Genomic DNA, 19,674 nt, shown 5'->3' on the forward strand with positions numbered 1-19,674 from the left:
CTCGTTATCGTCGTCCAGTCCCAAACATTTCCTGAAAGTCGGTACTTTGACTTCGTAAATCTTGATTATTTGTGATGATAGTTAACAGCTTTAAAACGCCAAACCAGTCATCAAAATGAAATAATACAATGCAAAAAACGGCGTCGTGCGATGCAAACATAGACCTTGTTCGATGCTGTTATTTAAAAGGTGAACGAAGACCTTGAAGACTCAGTAAACATGCTTCGTTACAAGTGCTCGTTGCTGGCTCTGCCGCTGGCTTCTTTGGTTATCCTGTCTTCAGTCGTCACTCCGGGAAATTCCCTGGAAAATGGACAAGGATTGCGCCGACTGTTGTGGGATTTGGAGGAAGGAACTGGTGAGTTTTAACAATTATACATTCTACGGGACTCTAGATATTTTTGAATGTTAGAAGATCTTTAAAATTTTTTACAGTTTTCTAATTTTCATTCATCTCTCATTATTCGTTTGATTACCCACGCACAAGCCTACAGCTCATGTGGGCATTAACCCCAATAAAAAAATGTGATCAGAAGCATCATGACGTATGATTTTGAAGACGATGTATGAGTGTTGTTATAGCTGCTAATAGTTTTCGCATTCTTGCAATACGTGCTTCCATATAAATGTTGTAAACTCATTTTATAACTTGAAAGCTATGTTTGGCGAATGATCCAAGAATGATCGTACAACAATTTTCCATTTTGTTTTCTCTTGGATGAAGAGAAATACTGATACTGATACTGTTGAGAACACATTCTGGATAATAATTTTTCTTACAATAGTAGGAAAACAACTGGTCAGCAAAAGTGGGAAAACAATAAGATGATCTAGTACAATTATATATTCAGTTTTTGAATTTCTCTATCGAGATGTGAGCATGATATCTTTGAACTATCGAGATTTATCATTATTAGAACTATATTGAGCTGAGAAATATCCACCAAATGAGGCTGATGGTTCCGGCTGTGATTCTGAGTATATAGTTATTTTCAGATTGAATAGAAATGAAATGTTTTTCATTTGAATTCCAATCTCATTGTGAATACATGAACTCCAGGAAAAAACTAGACTTCATCGAAGATAGTTTATTAGTTTTGAGTAGTATAGATTCAATTCTATAGTACTATAGATTAAATAGCTCAAGTATCACCTTATTATTTTATCTACCAATGTTGTTGTATGTTAATGTATCTTTATGAAGTGACTTCTGTCAATGCAATTATTTTGTTTGTGACAGTAGAACATTCTTGATTCTTGATGCTCGATTCTTGATTCTTGATTCTTGATTCTTGATTCTTGATTCTTGATTCTTGATTCTTGATTCTTGATTCTTGATTCTTGATTCTTGATTCTTGATTCTTGATTCTTGATTCTTGATTCTTGATTCTTGATTCTTGATTCTTGATTCTTGATTCTTGACTCTTGTTACATCACAGTCATTTGTATCGTAAATGAATAAATTCAAACTACTGATTCCCAGATTCAAACTACAAATAGAATAATTTAATTGGCTTAGGCCTATTAGCATCTATGATCGTTTATAGGGAAGAACCAGAAGTATCCTTTCTTTCGAAATCTGGTGATGTCATGATATGAGTCAGTCACATAATTTCGGAGAGCACAATTGAGAAAACGGCGCGATTTATCAACTGGTGCAGTTTGCAGTCTCCACGGCTCGATTCCAGTTTACATCGAAAATCGGCGCGGTCCAAAATTGGAATCGACTTTACGAGATGGAGCACATTCCCCAAAGGCAATTCAATTACATTGTTTTCGAATGGAAATTCGGGGCGGGCGGCTGCCGACTGATCATAAATTTCCAAACGGTTATAACTGTGCACTGTAAGTTTATTAGAATCGATTTCTTCATTCGCAGAATGCGAATCGAAAAAGTGCAATCTAAAATCAATTAGCATAATTGCTGGATGCGTATGAAAGCTGCCAATTGAATTGGGCCGCACAATGACAGTAATTTAAAAGCTCGTCCACCGTATATTGGCTCATCTTTTAATACCACTCTGCTAAGTGGAAAGTGAATTATTTGATTCTGATTAAAAAGGAGAAAACATAAAAAAGGGGATCCATGATTGGAGTTTTATTTCTCAAAACTCGTAATTAATAGCTTTTCACTACTGCATGAGTTTGATGCTCACTACAATATATTATACTTTTGAGGTGGATTATTATTCAATGTCCGTATACCATACGGAGCATCAAACTGAATGATTCTAGCGGGAACTGGATTATCTATTACATGAACTCTTAGTTGAATAATAATCCAAAATCAATTAATTGAATTGAAATTGAACGAATCCGATATGAATTGTTGTAGGAGTAAAAGTAAAATGAATAATACTAGAATTCTCATTATATTTCTATAGACAGTGGTTTTGTAGAGGGAGAGTGCAAGTATACACTATACTCTTTGCACTGGAGTATGTTTAGGAGGAGGAAATCATGACTGAACGGAGCTAAATTCAAACTTAAATATATTTGTAAATGTTTGTTGAGGAATATACTGGCGGATTCTCATTTCCTACGCACTGTGAAATCAGAAACGACAGATAATTTGTTAACAGACCTGACAACCTATTATTGAATTCAACGAAATCAGTCCAGTTCTGCTGAAAAAGACCGGACGTGGGAATAACTTGACAATATCCAGCGAGAATTTCTAATGTCATTTTGATGCCAGAAGGCAACAATTTGATATAAATTTCGTCGAATGTCAGCGGTGTGTATTGTAATTCTTATTATTGGAGGAGGGTTGTGTCGCGGTTGACAGTTGCGGAATGACGCCGGCTAGAGAATTGGACCAAACTGATGTTTTTGTTTGAGCCGGTCTTGTTGTCGGCAGGCCGCATTGTGATGTGTGTGTTTTGCTCCACTGTGATGCCACACTGTCCTGTTGAAAACTACTGTAGAAATGTGTGTGTGATATATGACTGGCATACATGACGCCTCCATACAGTGGGCAAACATTGTTGGAACGTTGAAGCGAGAGAGAGCGAGAGAGTGAGTGAGAGCGTGTTGCATGCAACAAGCAACAAGGGATGCGATGCGATGGATGACCAGCCACTGAAAGAAAACCAACTGTAGCTTGTGGCTTCTGCTGGTGACATGTTGCCATCGATATATCAGTTGTTTCTTCCCGCTGACAATGCCAGCCACTCTTGCATGCATATTCCATTTTTGCCCATCACTGTGAGATAATATTAGTTTAGTAAACTGTATGCAGAAGTTAAAATAGTAGTGCATGCTCTCCAGTAAGTTTTGACATAGAGTAAAATAATTGTATAGAGGTTTTCTCTGGTTTTGATATTAGTTTATGCTGTTTAGTAAGTTTTAATATTAGTTCATGCTACGGTAAATAAAAAGCTTTAATATAAATTCATGCTGTATTCTGTGTAATAGGCTTGAGGGTAGCTAGCTCCTTGTGGATTTGATTACTGACAATCATTGCGATAGGCAAGGAAGACTATTGAAGACCATGAAAGACTATGGAAGACTATCGAAGACTATGGAATAAAATCCAAGACAATAGAAGACTATGTAATATCAGAGAAAACTTATTCAATAGATTGATTCTATTGTAATACTTTGGAAGACTATTGGGAACTAGGGAAGAATGTGGAAGAAACATCAAATGTGTTGGGGCACTCCTCCTTCCTAATCGAGAGTTTCAGGATATGAAGCACTCGAAAGAATGAACTCCGAATTATGAGCAGATCTGAAACAAAATAATTCAGTAGGTCTACGTAGAGTATTGAAATGATCCCGGCCACAGGAAGGTAGGAAGAAATGAGATAACAGGAATGTTATACAAAGTTTAAAATTAAATTGAAGTTTGAACATTTTTAGAATGTATTGCCTAATAACTTTTCAGATTTAGACGTAGAATAGTCATCAGTCATAATTCAGAACTGATGGCAGTAGAATTGGTGAGGTGATGTTCAGTTTATGCCCATGGACTGAGAGGCACGTGGACAAGTATACAAGTGAAGCGCAAACAAATTTATCTACATCGGCAAATTTATTGGTTTGGATAAAATAGTAGGTCGGATAATCGAGACTCTTTGACGATTAAAGACATTCACAGTAGAGAATGAGGATTGGATGACGGAAATCCACTAGTCATACCAGGAACTACTATTGAGGAATTGGAACTATCATCTCCAGGTCTTCAAAGCTGTCAAATCGCAATTGTCTCTCATCATTCAGCCAATAGCAATCTAGCAACGAATCAAAGGTTAATGTTAAGCCATCGGCTATCCACGTGTTTAGGATTTAGGAAATACATGACGTGCTTATATTTAGCTTGTAATAATATGCTGCTGCGTATTCTAGCTTCAATTAATTAGCTCAATTGAGAATTATGACGCTATTACGGAATATAATTACTATCCGGTTTCATTCAATTAATCATGCATGTGGTTAGCAACAGAATCAAGTCAGATCCATTTCATTCATCATTAATAATTCAACATTAATATGAAGTGCACGCTCTCTAGGAATTGAAATAGAGGAAGTGCAATTCCCCTCTCTCTCTTCTATATTCGCACCGTCAATAGATCCACCGTCTATATTTGCACTCTTTCCAGTATTCACAGGAAGAGGAACCAGTATGTAATTTTGGCTGAAATAAAGCCCTATTCAACGAAATATGAACGTAACTGAAACAAAAAATATAGAAGTACCTTCACGCAAATAAAAACTAAAATGAAACTATTTATAGTAAACTGGAACGTCAACAATAAAAACTATCAAGTGAACCTGTTAAAATGAAGGGGAAGTAATTAATACCTGCATAATTTCCTTTTACATGAATAATAAAAGATGAGAATTGTCATTAAGCGATGAATATAACAGCAAAAATAGTAATAGACATTCACATGAGACATTAATTTAGATTTACATACACAAATTATTCGTGAGAGAGATTTGAGAATATAATTTTTAATAAATTTTATTTGTGGGGGATTCTGAAGAATATAATTCTCAACTACATCAATCGGACAGTTTGCTGCAAGATATTCCCAGTATTATTTTTCCAGAACACTATAGTGAATAGTCTCCGTAGTCACTGTAAAACAATCTTGAATCATCATCGATCTAGATCTGAACTTGAAAATTGAATTGAATTGAATTGAATTTATTGCCAAAAATCACATACAAATATTTGTACAATACAATCACTAAAGTATGCAATATACAATCACTAAAGTATGCAATATACAATCACCTAAAAATATACATTTATTGTAACTTGCACAACAATAATTATCAATGTAATCAATGTAATATTCGGCACTCCTCCTTCCTAATCGAGAGTTTTAGGATATGAAGCACTCGAAAGAATGAACTCCGAATTATGAGCAGATCTGAAACAAAATAATTCAGTAGGTCTACGTAGAGTATTGAAATGATCCCGGCCACAGGAAGGTAGGAAGAAATGAGATAACAGGAATGTTATACAAAGTTTAAAATTAAATTGAAGTTTGAACATTTTTAGAATGTATTGCCTAATAACTTTTCAGATTTAGACGTAGAATAGTCATCAGTCATAATTCAGAACTGATGGCAGTAGAATTGGTGAGGTGATGTTCAGTTTATGCCCATGGACTGAGAGGCACGTGGACAAGTATACAAGTGAAGCGCAAACAAATTTATCTACATCGGCAAATTTATTGGTTTGGATAAAATAGTAGATCGGATAATCGAGACTCTTTGACGATTAAAGACATTCACAGTAGAGAATGAGGATTGGATGACGGAAATCCACTAGTCATACCAGGAACTACTATTGAGGAATTGGAACTATCATATCCAGGTCTACACAGCTGTCAAATCGCAATTGTCTCTCATCATTCAGCCAATAGCAATCCAGCAACGAATCAAAGGTTAATGTTAAGCCATCGGCTATCCACGTGTTTAGGATTTAGGAAATACACGACGTGCTTATATTCAGTTTGTAATAATATGCTGTTGCGTATTTTAGCTTCAATTAATTAGCTCAATTGAGAATTATGACGCTATTACGGAATATAATTACTATCCGGTTTCATTCAATTAATCATGCATGTGGTTAGCAACAGAATCAAGTCAGATCCATTTCATTCATCATTAATAATTCAACATTAATATGAAGTGCACGCTCTCTAGGAATTGAAATAGAGGAAGTGCAATTCCCCTCTCTCTCTTCTATATTCGCACCGTCAATAGATCCACCGTCTATATTTGCACTCTTTCCAGTATTCACAGGAAGAGGAACCAGTATGTAATTTTGGCTGAAATAAAGCCCTATTCAACGAAATATGAACGTAACTGAAACAAAAAATATAGAAGTACCTTCACGCAAATAAAAACTAAAATGAAACTATTTATAGTAAACTGGAACGTCAACAATAAAAACTATCAAGTGAACCTGTTAAAATGAAGGGAAAGTAATTAATACATGCATAATTTCCATTTACATGAATAATAAAAGATGAGAATTGTCATTAAGCGATGAATATAACAGCAAAAATAGTAATAGACATTCACATGAGACATTAATTTAGATTTACATACACAAATTATTCGTGAGAGAGATTTGAGAATATAATTTTAAATAAACTTTATTTGTGGGGGATTCTGAAGAATATAATTCTCAACTACATCAATCGGACAGTTTGCTGCAAGATATTCCCAGTATTATTTTTCCAGAACACTATAGTGAATAGTCTCCGTAGTCACTGTAAAACACTCTTGAATCATCATCGATCTAGACCTGAACTTGAAAATATCAAGCAAGCATTACTAACAGTAACTGTCTCTGAATAACAGCACTGTATGTTATTTTAACAATCATGTTAATAGCCTTATGATAGAATAGTTTTAGGTAGTACAAACGGCACTAATTTGCGAACTTGAACTTAATTAATATGAAGGCCGATAACGGTACCGGCTCTAACCTGTTTGTGAGAATTATAAAAAGATGACGTGATTACAGTTTGGCTCTCGACTTAGAAGAGAAAGAACCTATCGAACCGTTGAGGTAGCGAATGGTAAAATGTAACATTTGGATTGAAAACGGAAAGCGATCTCTCACCGGAATTGAAGGCCGCGTCCAATTGTTTGTTTACTTTTCATTCACCTCCATTTTACGGAAAATTTCTTCATAGTCTCCTAGTAGATTAAAGTGAGATGATTTTGAGGATTGGTTTTAGACCTTGTATTTTGAGGCGATAAGCTTCAGGAATGTAGAGTGTGGCTCTATATTTATAGATAATTTTCCTTGTAGAATTCTTGTAGAACATTCTTGAATATCCTTCTACAGTCCGGGTCCTGTAGCTTTGCCAATCGGCGGAGGTCCACTAGACTACAATACTACCCGTTCACAAACATCGAACATTTTTGAAAATGTATCTTTCCATGAGCAACAGATGATTTTTTGTATCTTCTCAAAAGCAACGTGTTGCATCCGAAAAGATACTCAAGGAGCTTTTTGGAGTTCTTTTAGCACAACGCAGCCTATCAGCTGACATCCGTTCAACATGCTCTTTCTATTGTTGGTGATATGTTGCAACTCTCTCATTCATGAAGACTCTCTGTATGTAGAGGGCTCCCTTCAAGGAAGCTCTGTAGGGAGCTTCCTCCATCTAGGGATGTAGGGTCTAGGAAGCCTGATGTTTTTGCAAAGCCGTGAATATTACCTCGTGAACCATATCTTGCCCATATGCCGTTACAAAGTCACGGAGGCAAAGCTACGGGACGGATACTGTACAATATTATATAGAATAGAATAGGAATATGAAGTGGAATTATAATATATCTATACAAAAGGATATTGTAAGATTTTCCTGCAAGGGTTGGAGTTTAAAATTTATACCACAGAAGCAACACAAATGTTTGTATGTGTCCATGCTAGATCATTTAAATCATAACTGAAATGTGTGTGAAACAAACCTCTAAAAATGCATAATACCTCTAAATCACAGTGACTGAGTTTGTATTCAGTGTAACAATTATTGCGGCGATGGTGTCAAACAATCAAAGTACAAAGCCTGTAATCCGAGCCGCTTTTTTGCGCCGAGAACTTAATGAAGCCAACTACAACAGCCAACAGCCAACAGCCAACAATGTGCAGCACTCTAATTGCCGCATTTTTTCAGACGAGCTGCTCTTCAATTCACCTATCCACTTTATCACAAAGGCAGCAGCAGCAGCAGCACTGCGATTTTCCCGCTTTTGCCATCTCCCCAGGGTCAAGTTACACAATTACGCTACACAGAAGGGTTTCAGTAATGCGAATTTTTGTTGACGTGTGTGTGCGCGCTGCCTAATTAGGGTACTTTGAAGGTACACGTAGATTCAATTGCTAGAATCGGATTTCTACAAACGGATTGTGGGTGTGTGATTGTCGGTGGGAGGGGGAAGAATTCGAGTAATAAAAATATGTATAATCAGCAACATGATTTGCAGTGTAGAGTGCTTTGTGAACAGTCAACACAAAGAATTAGGCGCGGCTTTGTCGTAATTGAAGATAAAAGGCAAGCAGGACCGCTGATACTCCATAATAAGGTTATTACGTTTATTTATGTATGGCACTCGGCGTCGTTACGTCTAATTGGGAATTACGGGACGGTCGTCTGGTGTCACAATAACGAGGCCATTAATATTTTAGATATGAATAATTATCGACGGTGACATCGGATGCTGATATAATGCTAATTAGGCGACGCCCGCCGCTTTTATACGGGCGACGCGACGCTAATGTGTAGCAACTTTTCTAATTACGCTCGACGCGAGGGCGACGCTCAATGGACGTGGGACGCTTCTTTAGAGGTGCCAACTTCCTAATTGCCTTTTTACATGTGGACATGTTTGACGGGTCGCTTTAATGCACAAACTGCGCTGTTCAAATGCACCTACAAATTGCACCTACCTCCCTCAAATTAAACTGATGATGTTTAGAATTATGTTATGAGAATGGATGCAACACTTGTATAATTAAGGTGTCACATGTATGGGGGTGCAGCTTGGATATGACAGACGGTATAAGTTTCATGATGAATGCGACACTCATATACCAACACTAAAAGAAAGCTCCACATGGATTATAGAGGTGCAATATGTTTAATTCTGTAAGGAATAATTATTAAACTCCAGTTGTCAATATTTGCATTAGCAGAAGTCTTAAGGGTGGTTGAGAGCATATTTGAAATTTCGTTCAATAATTATTAGTCTAGGATGTTACATAATTCATTTTCATCCATTGATTTCATTTGTACAGTCATCAAGGCCCGGATTCCGAGCTCGGGATTTGGCCAAGTTCTAGACTCGAATTGAATTGATTTGAAAAAATCTTTATTCATAAACAGCTGGAGTAAGAAAATTTGCTTTCCGAAACGGGGCGTAGTCGTAGTCATTGTCAAAGTCACGTTTGAATTGAATTTCAAAAAACTAGAAAATTCAACACAAAATAAAATAAAGAGAAAATAGTGTGAAGTTTCAGCTATTTTGAATTATTTAGAAATGTTTAATTTCTACAAGGAAAACGTTTCCAATTATAGAAATGAGAACTGCGACTACTGTTATAAAAACTGCGACTACGCCCCGTTTTGGGAAAGCTTATTTACTGACTCCAGCTGTTTAAAGTCTAGAACTTAGCTAAATCCCGAGCTCGGAAACTGGCCCTTAGGGCTGTTTACACAGTCGAAGCTTAAACTGAATTCAATCAGCTGGTGGCTTAAACTCAAAATGAACCATATAGTAACAAACGAGACTTGATATGGATTTAATCCAGTTTAAAATGTAATTCAGTTTAAACTGGAACTGTGCAAATGGCACTAAGTGTATTCGAATTTTGATTTATTTTATGGTTGATTAATTGGAAGGTGGAATAAGTGTTGTGAGCCAGAAACGGGCCGGCCAGGATAGCCGAGTCGACTACGGCGTTACACCCTTCAGTCTGCTACCTGGTCGTCAGTTTGAATCCCGCCAGTAGGCATGAAAGTTAGATAATGTCATAGAATCACCCGCTCACTCCCAATTTTTCACGCACAAGCAATAAACTCATGTAGGTATCATCCATTATAAATCTTGATGTCTTGATGATAAAGACAAAAAAAAACAGATTACCATTTTGTGAGATGATAGCCTACAGTAAATTATTAAAACAAAAATCTGCCATATTGTTAGCATATTTTTTTAGTATTTTTCTGCTACATCACATTCTGGAAAGTTATGAGTTCACTCAAAGAATAAAAATAAAATTGAAGAAATAGGTACTTTGTTGTTGAAAACCTGTTATAGTGTTACAAGAACTACATTCAGGTTCAACTGTCATTCACTTTCAACTAACAACAATTCTATCCATTTAGGTGCTGGATAATATTAATCACCGTATTGTACTTGGCTTGTTGATTGATTGAGTACTTTATTCATATAGATTACAATATATACTGGCTTATACACTTATATACAATAGCTTACAATACAGCAAAATTATAGATAGATCTACATAATATAGACTAAGAAAATAATTATTGAACTGTATATGATACAAAAAAAGCAATTTGTAATAATTAAAGATAATATTGTTACATCTACATAAATTGGCGGAGATTTGGACAAAGAATATTCAAAATATCCTTCCCAATAACTCTCTACCTTGTTCTGTGTTTGGTAGAAACACGAAATCTTTCCTGAAGAAAACTGCATGAAGAATTGCCGGACAAAACATCAAAGTTGTCTCTTGCACCTGCAAAATAGTAACAAAGTATCAACGAACGACCTTGCCACCTTGGATTAAATGCAGGTCAAGTTCAGTCAGAGAAATTGATACAGTGGGATTCACTCCAAACAGACAGCATTCCTTTCAGGTGACACTAATACTACCCATTGCATCCGATGCTGACAATTTAGAGTGAGTCTCTCAGTCGCAGAAGTGGCGACTCTAATCGTAGCGCTCTACGCTCGGCTGGACACGTCTTGAGACCATTTCTTAGCTAGTAATTAGAGATGGAGGATTAGATAGAAACCGACATTGGAATTCAGATAGCAGCAAGGATTCTAGGATGCTTCAATCTTCCTGCAGTTCCGTTTAGCATCAATTTAGCCCGTTGCAAACTTGCAGCATAATCCAAAACTAATTGCAAATCTACAGTAATTCGAGAGAACGTGGAAATGTTGGCTAAGGATATTTATTTACATGTTTTACTATTGTTATATTCTTCGTTTTTGTTATATGGTTTTTTTTATCTCGTCTTTGTCTTCATTCATTAGACTTTGTTAGCGTTTCCTTTTATATTTTTTCAAATTAACAATTAAATTTGAATTTACATCTCTAATGCTTCTCATTTATTGTTTTGGTTATTTATCTCGTCGTCGTCTTAATTGATTAGGCTTTGTTAGCGTTTTCTTATATATTTTTTCTAAAACAACAATATTAAATTTTAATTTACAAAATTTCCAACTTGAATGCTTCTTTGCTGTAACTATAAAAACTGATCATACAATTCAAATTCTGATTTTTTTTGCAATATTGTAAATAGAGTTGAACTTGGCAATGTGAAGTCTGTTTATAATTTCAAATGTTGCATCGTGCTACATTTCTTGTTTGAATTTACTGAAAGTAATATTCAGCAAAACATAAAAAATTCAATTTTTTGTCTAAAACTTGGTTAATAAACTAAACTTTTATTTGTTTTCTAATAGTATGAATTTACTTCTACATTCTAGAAAATTCGTGTTCAAGTAAGTTGGAATAATATAAGGGTAATTCATCCACCTTAATCATTCAAAATTAATCTCGTTTGTCATCACTTGTTGAGCTGATTGACTAAACCAACGCTTCCCTCTGGATGTTAGAGCATCATCAACATTTAATCTCATTAGTAGGGTGATCATTTTCAATGAAAAATTCAGTGAAGGCTGAATCATTAATGGGTTTATAGATCATTAGAGCGATTGAAACCTAGTAATTGTAACGGGACTTAGAATAAATGATTGAAATCATCAATATTATCCACTTTTTCATCACATTCTGAATAAAAGCTGCTATCATACAATATTTTTGATAGATGCTATAGCTCATACCTCGAACTACACCAGTTTGATGAAACTTTAGAAACCTGACACTAAAAACTATGAATGAATCGAATGTACATTCGAGGCATGAAGCAGATGCTGCTCAGAGTTCAGTTGGAAATAGACCGACTGAGTAGATAAGGTGAAGTTCGTAAATTAAGTGCCGGTTGCACAACAGCCGGTTAAATTTTAACCACGAGAACCGTCTTTTCAAAAACGCCTTCTCTGATTGGTACTCGTGAAATTAATCACGGTTAAAATTTAACCGGCTGTTGTGCAACCGGGCCTAAGTCCTCAATCCAATCCTTTGTAGTAAGTAGTCTACTTTTCTTATAACAATTTGTGTCTTATTGATTTTGTTAGCCCTGATAACAGCACTTTTTTGGACCACCTCAACCATCTCTCTGATTTTTGAAATTATTCAAATACATTTAAATATTCAAATACATATATTATGTTCATTGACATAAGTTTATCGATAATTTGACAACCTGTGAGACTGAACTCCCCGTGATGATTCTTTCCATAGCTAAGTTCTTAGTCAACATGGCTAAGCTCTTAACATGGTATGATAATCATTGTGATGCTTGAAAAATTTGAGTTTATAATCTAAAGATCAAAGGCATGGAAAAAGTGTTGGATATTTTCTATTACACTTCTTATTCGAGGACTACAGACCAGCAAAATAAAGAGTTCAAAGGCATGAATGAAGTGTTGAATATTTCCTATTGCACTTTTCATTTGAGGACTACAGACCAGTACAATAAAGAGTGGATTTAAAAAAATTAATTTTATTTATTATGGAGTTTCTCATAATCAACAGAGAATCTACAAATCAGTTCAACGGCTTCACGTTGCAAATATTGTCGATCTATCTACATTTATAAGTGACGTTACATGTTGAAAGTAGCTTAGCCCAAAATACTGTTTACAATAGTTTACTTAGGCAAGGTATCTGATGTCACGAGGCGTCAACTCAAGTTGGAAAACTCCGCCTCTACATTGCTCTCTGATACTGAATCTATTAGGAACGACATCGACTTCGCCTATTCGGTTTTACGCCGGGGTATTTGAATGGATTGAATAAATTAATGAACGAAGCCTGTTAAGGGCCGACTCAATAAGTGCTAATCGTCTTCTGAAGGAACAGCATTAGGCTTTCATTGGCAGTCACAATGTATCTATATCAGCATCACCTCGCGCTTCCACTGCAAACTTTGTTTAATCCCATTTGAGCGGCAAACAAAGCAATTCAGCCGATCGCTGTGGCATGGATGACGTCATCCATATTTCGAGAAGGCCAACCTGGAAACTGTGAGATAATATTCTGGAGCGCTGAATGCTTCACTGCAAAAGCACTTCCGGCTTAGATTCGAACTTGTGCGTCGATGAAATATCAAACTGATACTCAGTTATTTACCATTTTGTGAATTCGTGGAAACAATGAGTGGAGTTCACCTTTCAACACCATGAATATTAATTAGAACACTTGAAAATCGAAGTTCGACTTGATTTTCAACAAATCAAATCCTATGGAAGAGTTCTTCTTGGAAATGAGCTCTAAGTCTCCATTTCCCATAGAGAGTGGTTCTGAATACTGTGCTAATACTTTCGATAAATAACGGAATTCTATAAATTAGTACAACTTGCTTACAAGTCAGTTATTGCGGATGATGTTGTTAATAGAATAATTGAACATTTTGAATTCATACCTGCCATTATGATTATAATCACTACCTCCGTAAACAAAGCCATAGTGCATTCTGGTGACATCAGCACAGGTAAGGCTTCTACACCAATAAAAATGAGTTGATTTCAGCTAATCTATATCAGCTAGTGTTTTTATTGGTGTAGGAGCCTTCCTGCGCTGACGTTACCATCAACCACCTGTCTTGCACTATGGCTTTGTTTACGGCTTAATACTGTAGCACATTGGAAATACAAAACATTGAAAGCAGCGCTAACAAAACACTTCACTCGTATAGCAATCTTCTTTATATATGAAAATGAATAAATATATAGAAAATAAAAATCTTAGTACCCTTTTTTTGAAATATTTTATCACAACATGTTTCAGACATTTATGCCATTTTCAAGTGATATGAAGTAAATAAATAAATACTACTGGAAGATTCTTATTCCATAAAAACATATGAATACACTAACATATGATCAAAATAAGAATCTTCCAGTAGTATTTATTGACTTCATATCACTTGAAAATGGCATAAATGTCTGAAACATGTTGTGATAAAATATTTCAAAAAAAGGGTACTGAGATTTTTATTTTCTTTATATTTATATTACAAGTAGCCCTATACAGAAAAGAGATGAAAATGAATGTCTGTTTGTGTGTTAGTTTGTTTGTTTGTTCCCTATAGACTCAAGAGCTACTTGACAGAACGGCATGAAACTTTGGGAATATGTTGTGTGAATATTGGTGATGGTTTCTGACCAGAATTTCTAATTAATTCATTAATAACTGAAGAATGACAGACTAATTTACATGTTTTTCTAATTTAGCTCAGCTTATATTCATCCTAAAATGGAAGATGGAAAGAATATGGAATTCTGTGTAATTCATCGTACATCGCATATTTCCTGGACCATCTATTGACAATCAGCAACTATGAAAACATTAAATTCATCTTTGAAATACTGATTTAACCTATTTTTTTTAATTCAGCAATACTGATAGATATTACTACCAATTGATTGAGAAGAATATGTTTTCGGAATAATAAATGATGCATGACTAAGCACATAGGAAGTCCGTATTGAGATGTAAATGAAAATATTGATTGTCAGATGAATTTCATGATTTACCAAATAAAGTCATGAGATACGTTGACTTTTTGGCGGTAGGAATTGTTTTAGTACAGTAATAAAACATTGATTGATTTGATTCGTATACACAATCGATTCGAATTTGATTCATTCATTCGAATTTGATTCATTCAAATTTTGAATTGATGCTGATTTTCAAGACTATAATATAGTCTACTCATGAAAACTCAGTTGAAAATTAAAAATCAAATACAAAACATGTCGTGATTTTCAATAGAAACTGAAGTTGAAAGCTCATAAATTCTCACCCGTAGTATATCAGTATGCTAGGAAAGAGAATGCGTTAACAGTAAACATTTATTGAGATTAGAGTATATCAGATTTAAAACAGCGATTCAGAGATATTCTGGACTTTTTTATATCATTTTCCAATATATCATTGCTCATAAATAAATTTTGCTTCAATGATCTAATGCTGCTTCAATGTTGCTTTTATGTTGCTCTAATGTTGTTTTTATGTTGCACTAACGTTGCTTTAATGTTGCTTTCTCAACAGGAATCGATGTGAGCGAACACGAGCGGATTAGGAGGGAAGCTGCCGAAGAAACAACTACGACATCAACAACAACCACAACAGCAAAGCCCGACAAGAAGAAAGCCGATAAACCGAAACCGTTTCCCGATTTTCCGAAACTCGAGTTGGACCCGGACACCGAGTCTCTGTCACCCAACAACACTGACCCGGAAATCCCTCTCGGATTTCCCCCTCTTATGCCCCCTGATGGTCCCCTCTACCCTCCCGGACTGTACCCAGGTTCCCCATTTGGACCAAGTCTCCCTCCCCGACCCGCATACCCACCCGGCTTCGAGATCTGTTTCAATCCATTAGCCTTGCAGCCGCTGCCCGAGGACTCGAAGAGCGCCAAAATGCAGAAACAAATCATCAAGATGCAGTGCGACTTTGTCAACATGCAGACCAAACTCACCAAGTTCCAGCAAAACCTTGAGAAGGAGCTCGTCGAACTGAAGAAGTTGAACTATAACGTGGTTGCCAGGATAGCCCGGCTCGAGTCCATGCTCAGGGCTTCTCCTTTCTAGAAACATCTTGCAAAACTCGACAAAATTAATACATTCAAAAAGAATTATTCAGAGATTGTGAGTATCGCTTTCAACAAAACAAACTGTACCCTTCCTTACAATAATATGTTTGAGAAAGAGTAATAAAATTCAATTTCAAACAAAAATCTTCCCTTTTTAGAATTTTATTGGTTCACTCTTAAACTGAATGAACATTTTTCTCAGTATGGATAAAGTGTTTCTATCCCAAAGTGTATAATAACTATTCCATAGTTGATTCTGTTTTGAATAATAACTCAAGTATAATCAAAGATGAAAGAATTATTAGAAATTGCAGTTTTTGGACAGGTTCATTCAACGAATTTCCTTCAGCTATTAAGTTCTTCGATCAAATCAAATGATTTGATAAGCTTCTCGTTGTTGAAAAAAATGAGACACAGATGTTGTCATTACCACTATAAATTGGTAACAATTGAAGTTGTATTGACAACAGCTGTGTCTCATTTTTTAATTAAGGAGAAATACCAGAATATCTCTTCAAAAACAATAAATTTCTTAAAACTTCTGGTTGGTGTTGACACTGTAATCTATATTATTTACAGTTTCTTCGTATAGAAAAATTGAAAACAGTAAACTGTACTTAGCATTGTCATATGGATCTCAGTCCACAGTGAATATTTATTGATTAGCGTAGAATGTAATCGTACTTTCTCCGATAAGTTGATGAAGAATTGCGCTCTCCAGCTATTGTACTGTTGATCCTGGATTTCTCCTTCTTCAAATTTGTATAGAATTCTGGAACCAACTGCAACTAGAAAAAACAAACTTGTTATGAGAATTGGTTGAAGTGAAAAATAACATATCGGATAGCATACTGTAGTTAAAGAAGTGGCCCATTCTCTCAAACTATAACATACTAATTCTGTCAAATACAAATTTATTAATTTGTTGACAGGACTGCAGTTTTGTGTTGAAACCAACATATTTATAGTTGTAAACTTCCAGTACAGCTGAAATGGTTTCAACACAGAGCTGCAGTCCTGTCAACAAATCCAATAAAAAATGTAGATGTGACAAGAAAAAAACTGTGTTTTGTCATTTATGAAGAAGTTACACAATATTCATATAAATTCAATAAATTGTATCATACATTGCAATAATAAACTCTCAATTTAAACACATGTTGTTAGTCCCATAGAATATCATGTTACATCATCTCAGGTAAACAATTCTCTCGGCTTTGCTCAACTGGTGATCCTAGAAATGCACAAACTGATAATTCGTTACAATAATATCATTTTCAAAGCATGTTATTGTTCAATTAGGGTTAACTTGCGACTCGCTTTTTCCGACTAAAAGTCAACATTACCATCCACCGTCATCCTTGGTAAATTGTGAAACAACCAACTGGTCGTTCTCGAAACGACAAAGTTTGTGGTTGATACAAAATAATAATAAACTATTAACACGTTGGTTGCTTGTGATAATAATTGAACTTATACAGATAATGATTGCTTTGAAGTCAATTTGCTATGTTACTCTCTCACTAACCGATCATACTTTGTCCCCTCCAATTTCTCTTTATGTATACAACAGGCATCAAATATCCTATACTATTAAACGAGCAACTTCTGTTTATATGTTTGGATGTTTAGATGTTTGTATTTCACCGGATCTCGAAAACGGCTATAACGATTCTCACGAAATTCAGAACATAGTAGGTTTATAATATAAAGATTCGATTGCGCTAGGCCTCATCCCTGGGAGAACTAGCTGAAGGCCATTAAAAGGATAATTATTATTTATCCTTGGAAAAAAAGCTGATAATAATTATTTCGTCGTCTGTTGGTGATGGAAGTGAGTGAGCGAGTTCATGTGAGTGGGACTGTGTCAAAATTATGACTCAGCTGTTGAACTTTTGTAATCATTCAATCAGGTACTTAGTGCCGGTTCCAATAAAGCCGGGTTATTTTCAATCCTAATTAATTTTCCAGTAGATCCATCTTTTTGGAATGGTCTTTTTCGATTTGGTTCACGTGAAGTTAATCAGGATTAAAATTTATCTGGCTTTTGTGCAACTGGACCTTTGTGAAGGAAATTTTTGCATTCCTCTGGGAATTAATCTGAATTTACTGTTATTGGATAGAACATTTCTGTATGAATGTTATGAATGTTATTATAATTTCTTCTTTCGTAATAATTTTTTTATGCTTTTGTACTCCAGAGAGAAGCTCGGTCCCCGATATTGGTAGGCATAAGTTATCTTGATACAAGCACAGACAAGCATCACTTGTATCTGTCGTTAGAGAGAAAATACTTGTATTATATTTATCATTATACAGAGAGAAAATACTTGTATATCTTTCTCTCTACTAGTAGAAACCAGAAATTATAAAAAAATATAATTGAAGTGAACAAATGACCTTTGTCGTATGTCACCAACGCGTTTTCCACTACAAGCTCGGAAGTTGCAGTTGGATGGAAAAAGAGACATCGGAAGACCGAGGAAGCGGTGGACACCGGAACAGGTTTTACAAGCCTAGTCCATGATTGATTATGATGATTTTTCTCTCTGCTGTAATACAAGAATAATAATGAATATGATGTATATATCTCTCTGTCAATTTGTGTAGGTTGATGAAGTTCAGTTGATAAAGCCAAGTCTGTTGCCAAATCAAATATTGACTCCCAGTCATATTGCGATACAAGTTTGTTTTCTATTATTTTTGTAAGCAGAGAAGGAAGTTGATCTTGTGCCATTTAATGTGTAAGAGGTTACACCACTTGCGAAGCACAATAATTTTTAAAATTGAAATTGATTTATTTTCCTCTTCTTTTACAAAATACAATATATTCAATATTAAATGTGAAGAAAGCTTCTCATATGGGCAATTGCCTGTGTGTGAGGAACGAGTTCCAAATACAAGAAAAGACAAATCATAAAAAGTTAAGATTTCAGTTTACAATATTGATAAAGAACAAGCAAAAAAATTATTCTAAAATACCTCTAATTAGTATAATATAGTATCTTTTCATATAGTATCTTTACAGGCATCGACATATACCTGCACTCAGAATCACACGAGCACACTATTATTATTATGCATCTAATAATAACGAATAATATGGTATGGTTTATTGTGCTTCTCATCATCATCTTCACTTCAGGGATTAGGTTTATTAATTAACCTGTTCCGGTACCCATCACTTTCTTGGCCTCCCTAAATCTCTTTTTCCTGTACGTCTATAGTTTTGGACTACAACGGGAATTCTTCCAGGTGGCATTCTATCCAAATGACTGCACCAGTTGCGTCTATTTTGAAGAACTCTTTCATGCAGAGGAGCAACCAATAAAACCTGTCTTATATCAGTATTTCTGATTCTAATGTTGTGCTTCTATGGTTATACATATAACCATATGTATAATCATATATATAATAACCATAACCATATATATAATGTATAATGGTTAGCTTCTATGGTATAATCTAGATTGTTTATTCTATGGTTATAGTTTGTGTTCATCAGCTAATATTGTACCTATGGAAGTTGAGAGGACCAAGCAGAGTTTACCATAATTAACAATAGCCTAATATTATCATTGACAGCCGGTCATTTTAGTTTATTTTTGTATGCAATAATTGAAGTTGATATATTATTAACTTTGTGAAAGGTTACTAGTGAAATACACATCTGGTGCTTGCGTCACTGTTATTATACACAACAATGTGATGT

General features: G+C 35.2%; 1 protein-coding gene across 1 annotated transcript; it reads left to right on the forward strand.

Moving 5' to 3' along the window:
- The first annotated feature begins 201 nt into the window (after positions 1-201).
- LOC111053384 (WW domain-binding protein 11) lies at positions 202-16,106 on the forward strand. Its single transcript, XM_022340255.2, has 2 exons — positions 202-358; positions 15,419-16,106. Exons 1-2 carry the CDS (start codon positions 220-222, stop codon positions 15,958-15,960), a joined length of 681 nt encoding a protein of 226 aa, XP_022195947.2. The 5' UTR covers positions 202-219; the 3' UTR covers positions 15,961-16,106.
- The last annotated feature ends 3,568 nt before the right edge of the window (positions 16,107-19,674 follow it).

Source organism: Nilaparvata lugens, chromosome 5, assembly GCF_014356525.2.
Source record: "Nilaparvata lugens isolate BPH chromosome 5, ASM1435652v1, whole genome shotgun sequence".
NCBI classification, from domain to species: domain Eukaryota; kingdom Metazoa; phylum Arthropoda; class Insecta; order Hemiptera; family Delphacidae; genus Nilaparvata; species Nilaparvata lugens.

Coding starts and splice junctions, on each gene's coding strand:
- LOC111053384 (XM_022340255.2), top strand. CDS start 220: ATGCTTCGTTACAAGTGCTCGTTGCTGGCTCTGCCGCTGGCTTCTTTG. Junction 359..15,418: donor GGATTTGGAGGAAGGAACTG/GTGAGTTTTAAC, acceptor CTTTCTCAACAG/GAATCGATGTGAGCGAACAC.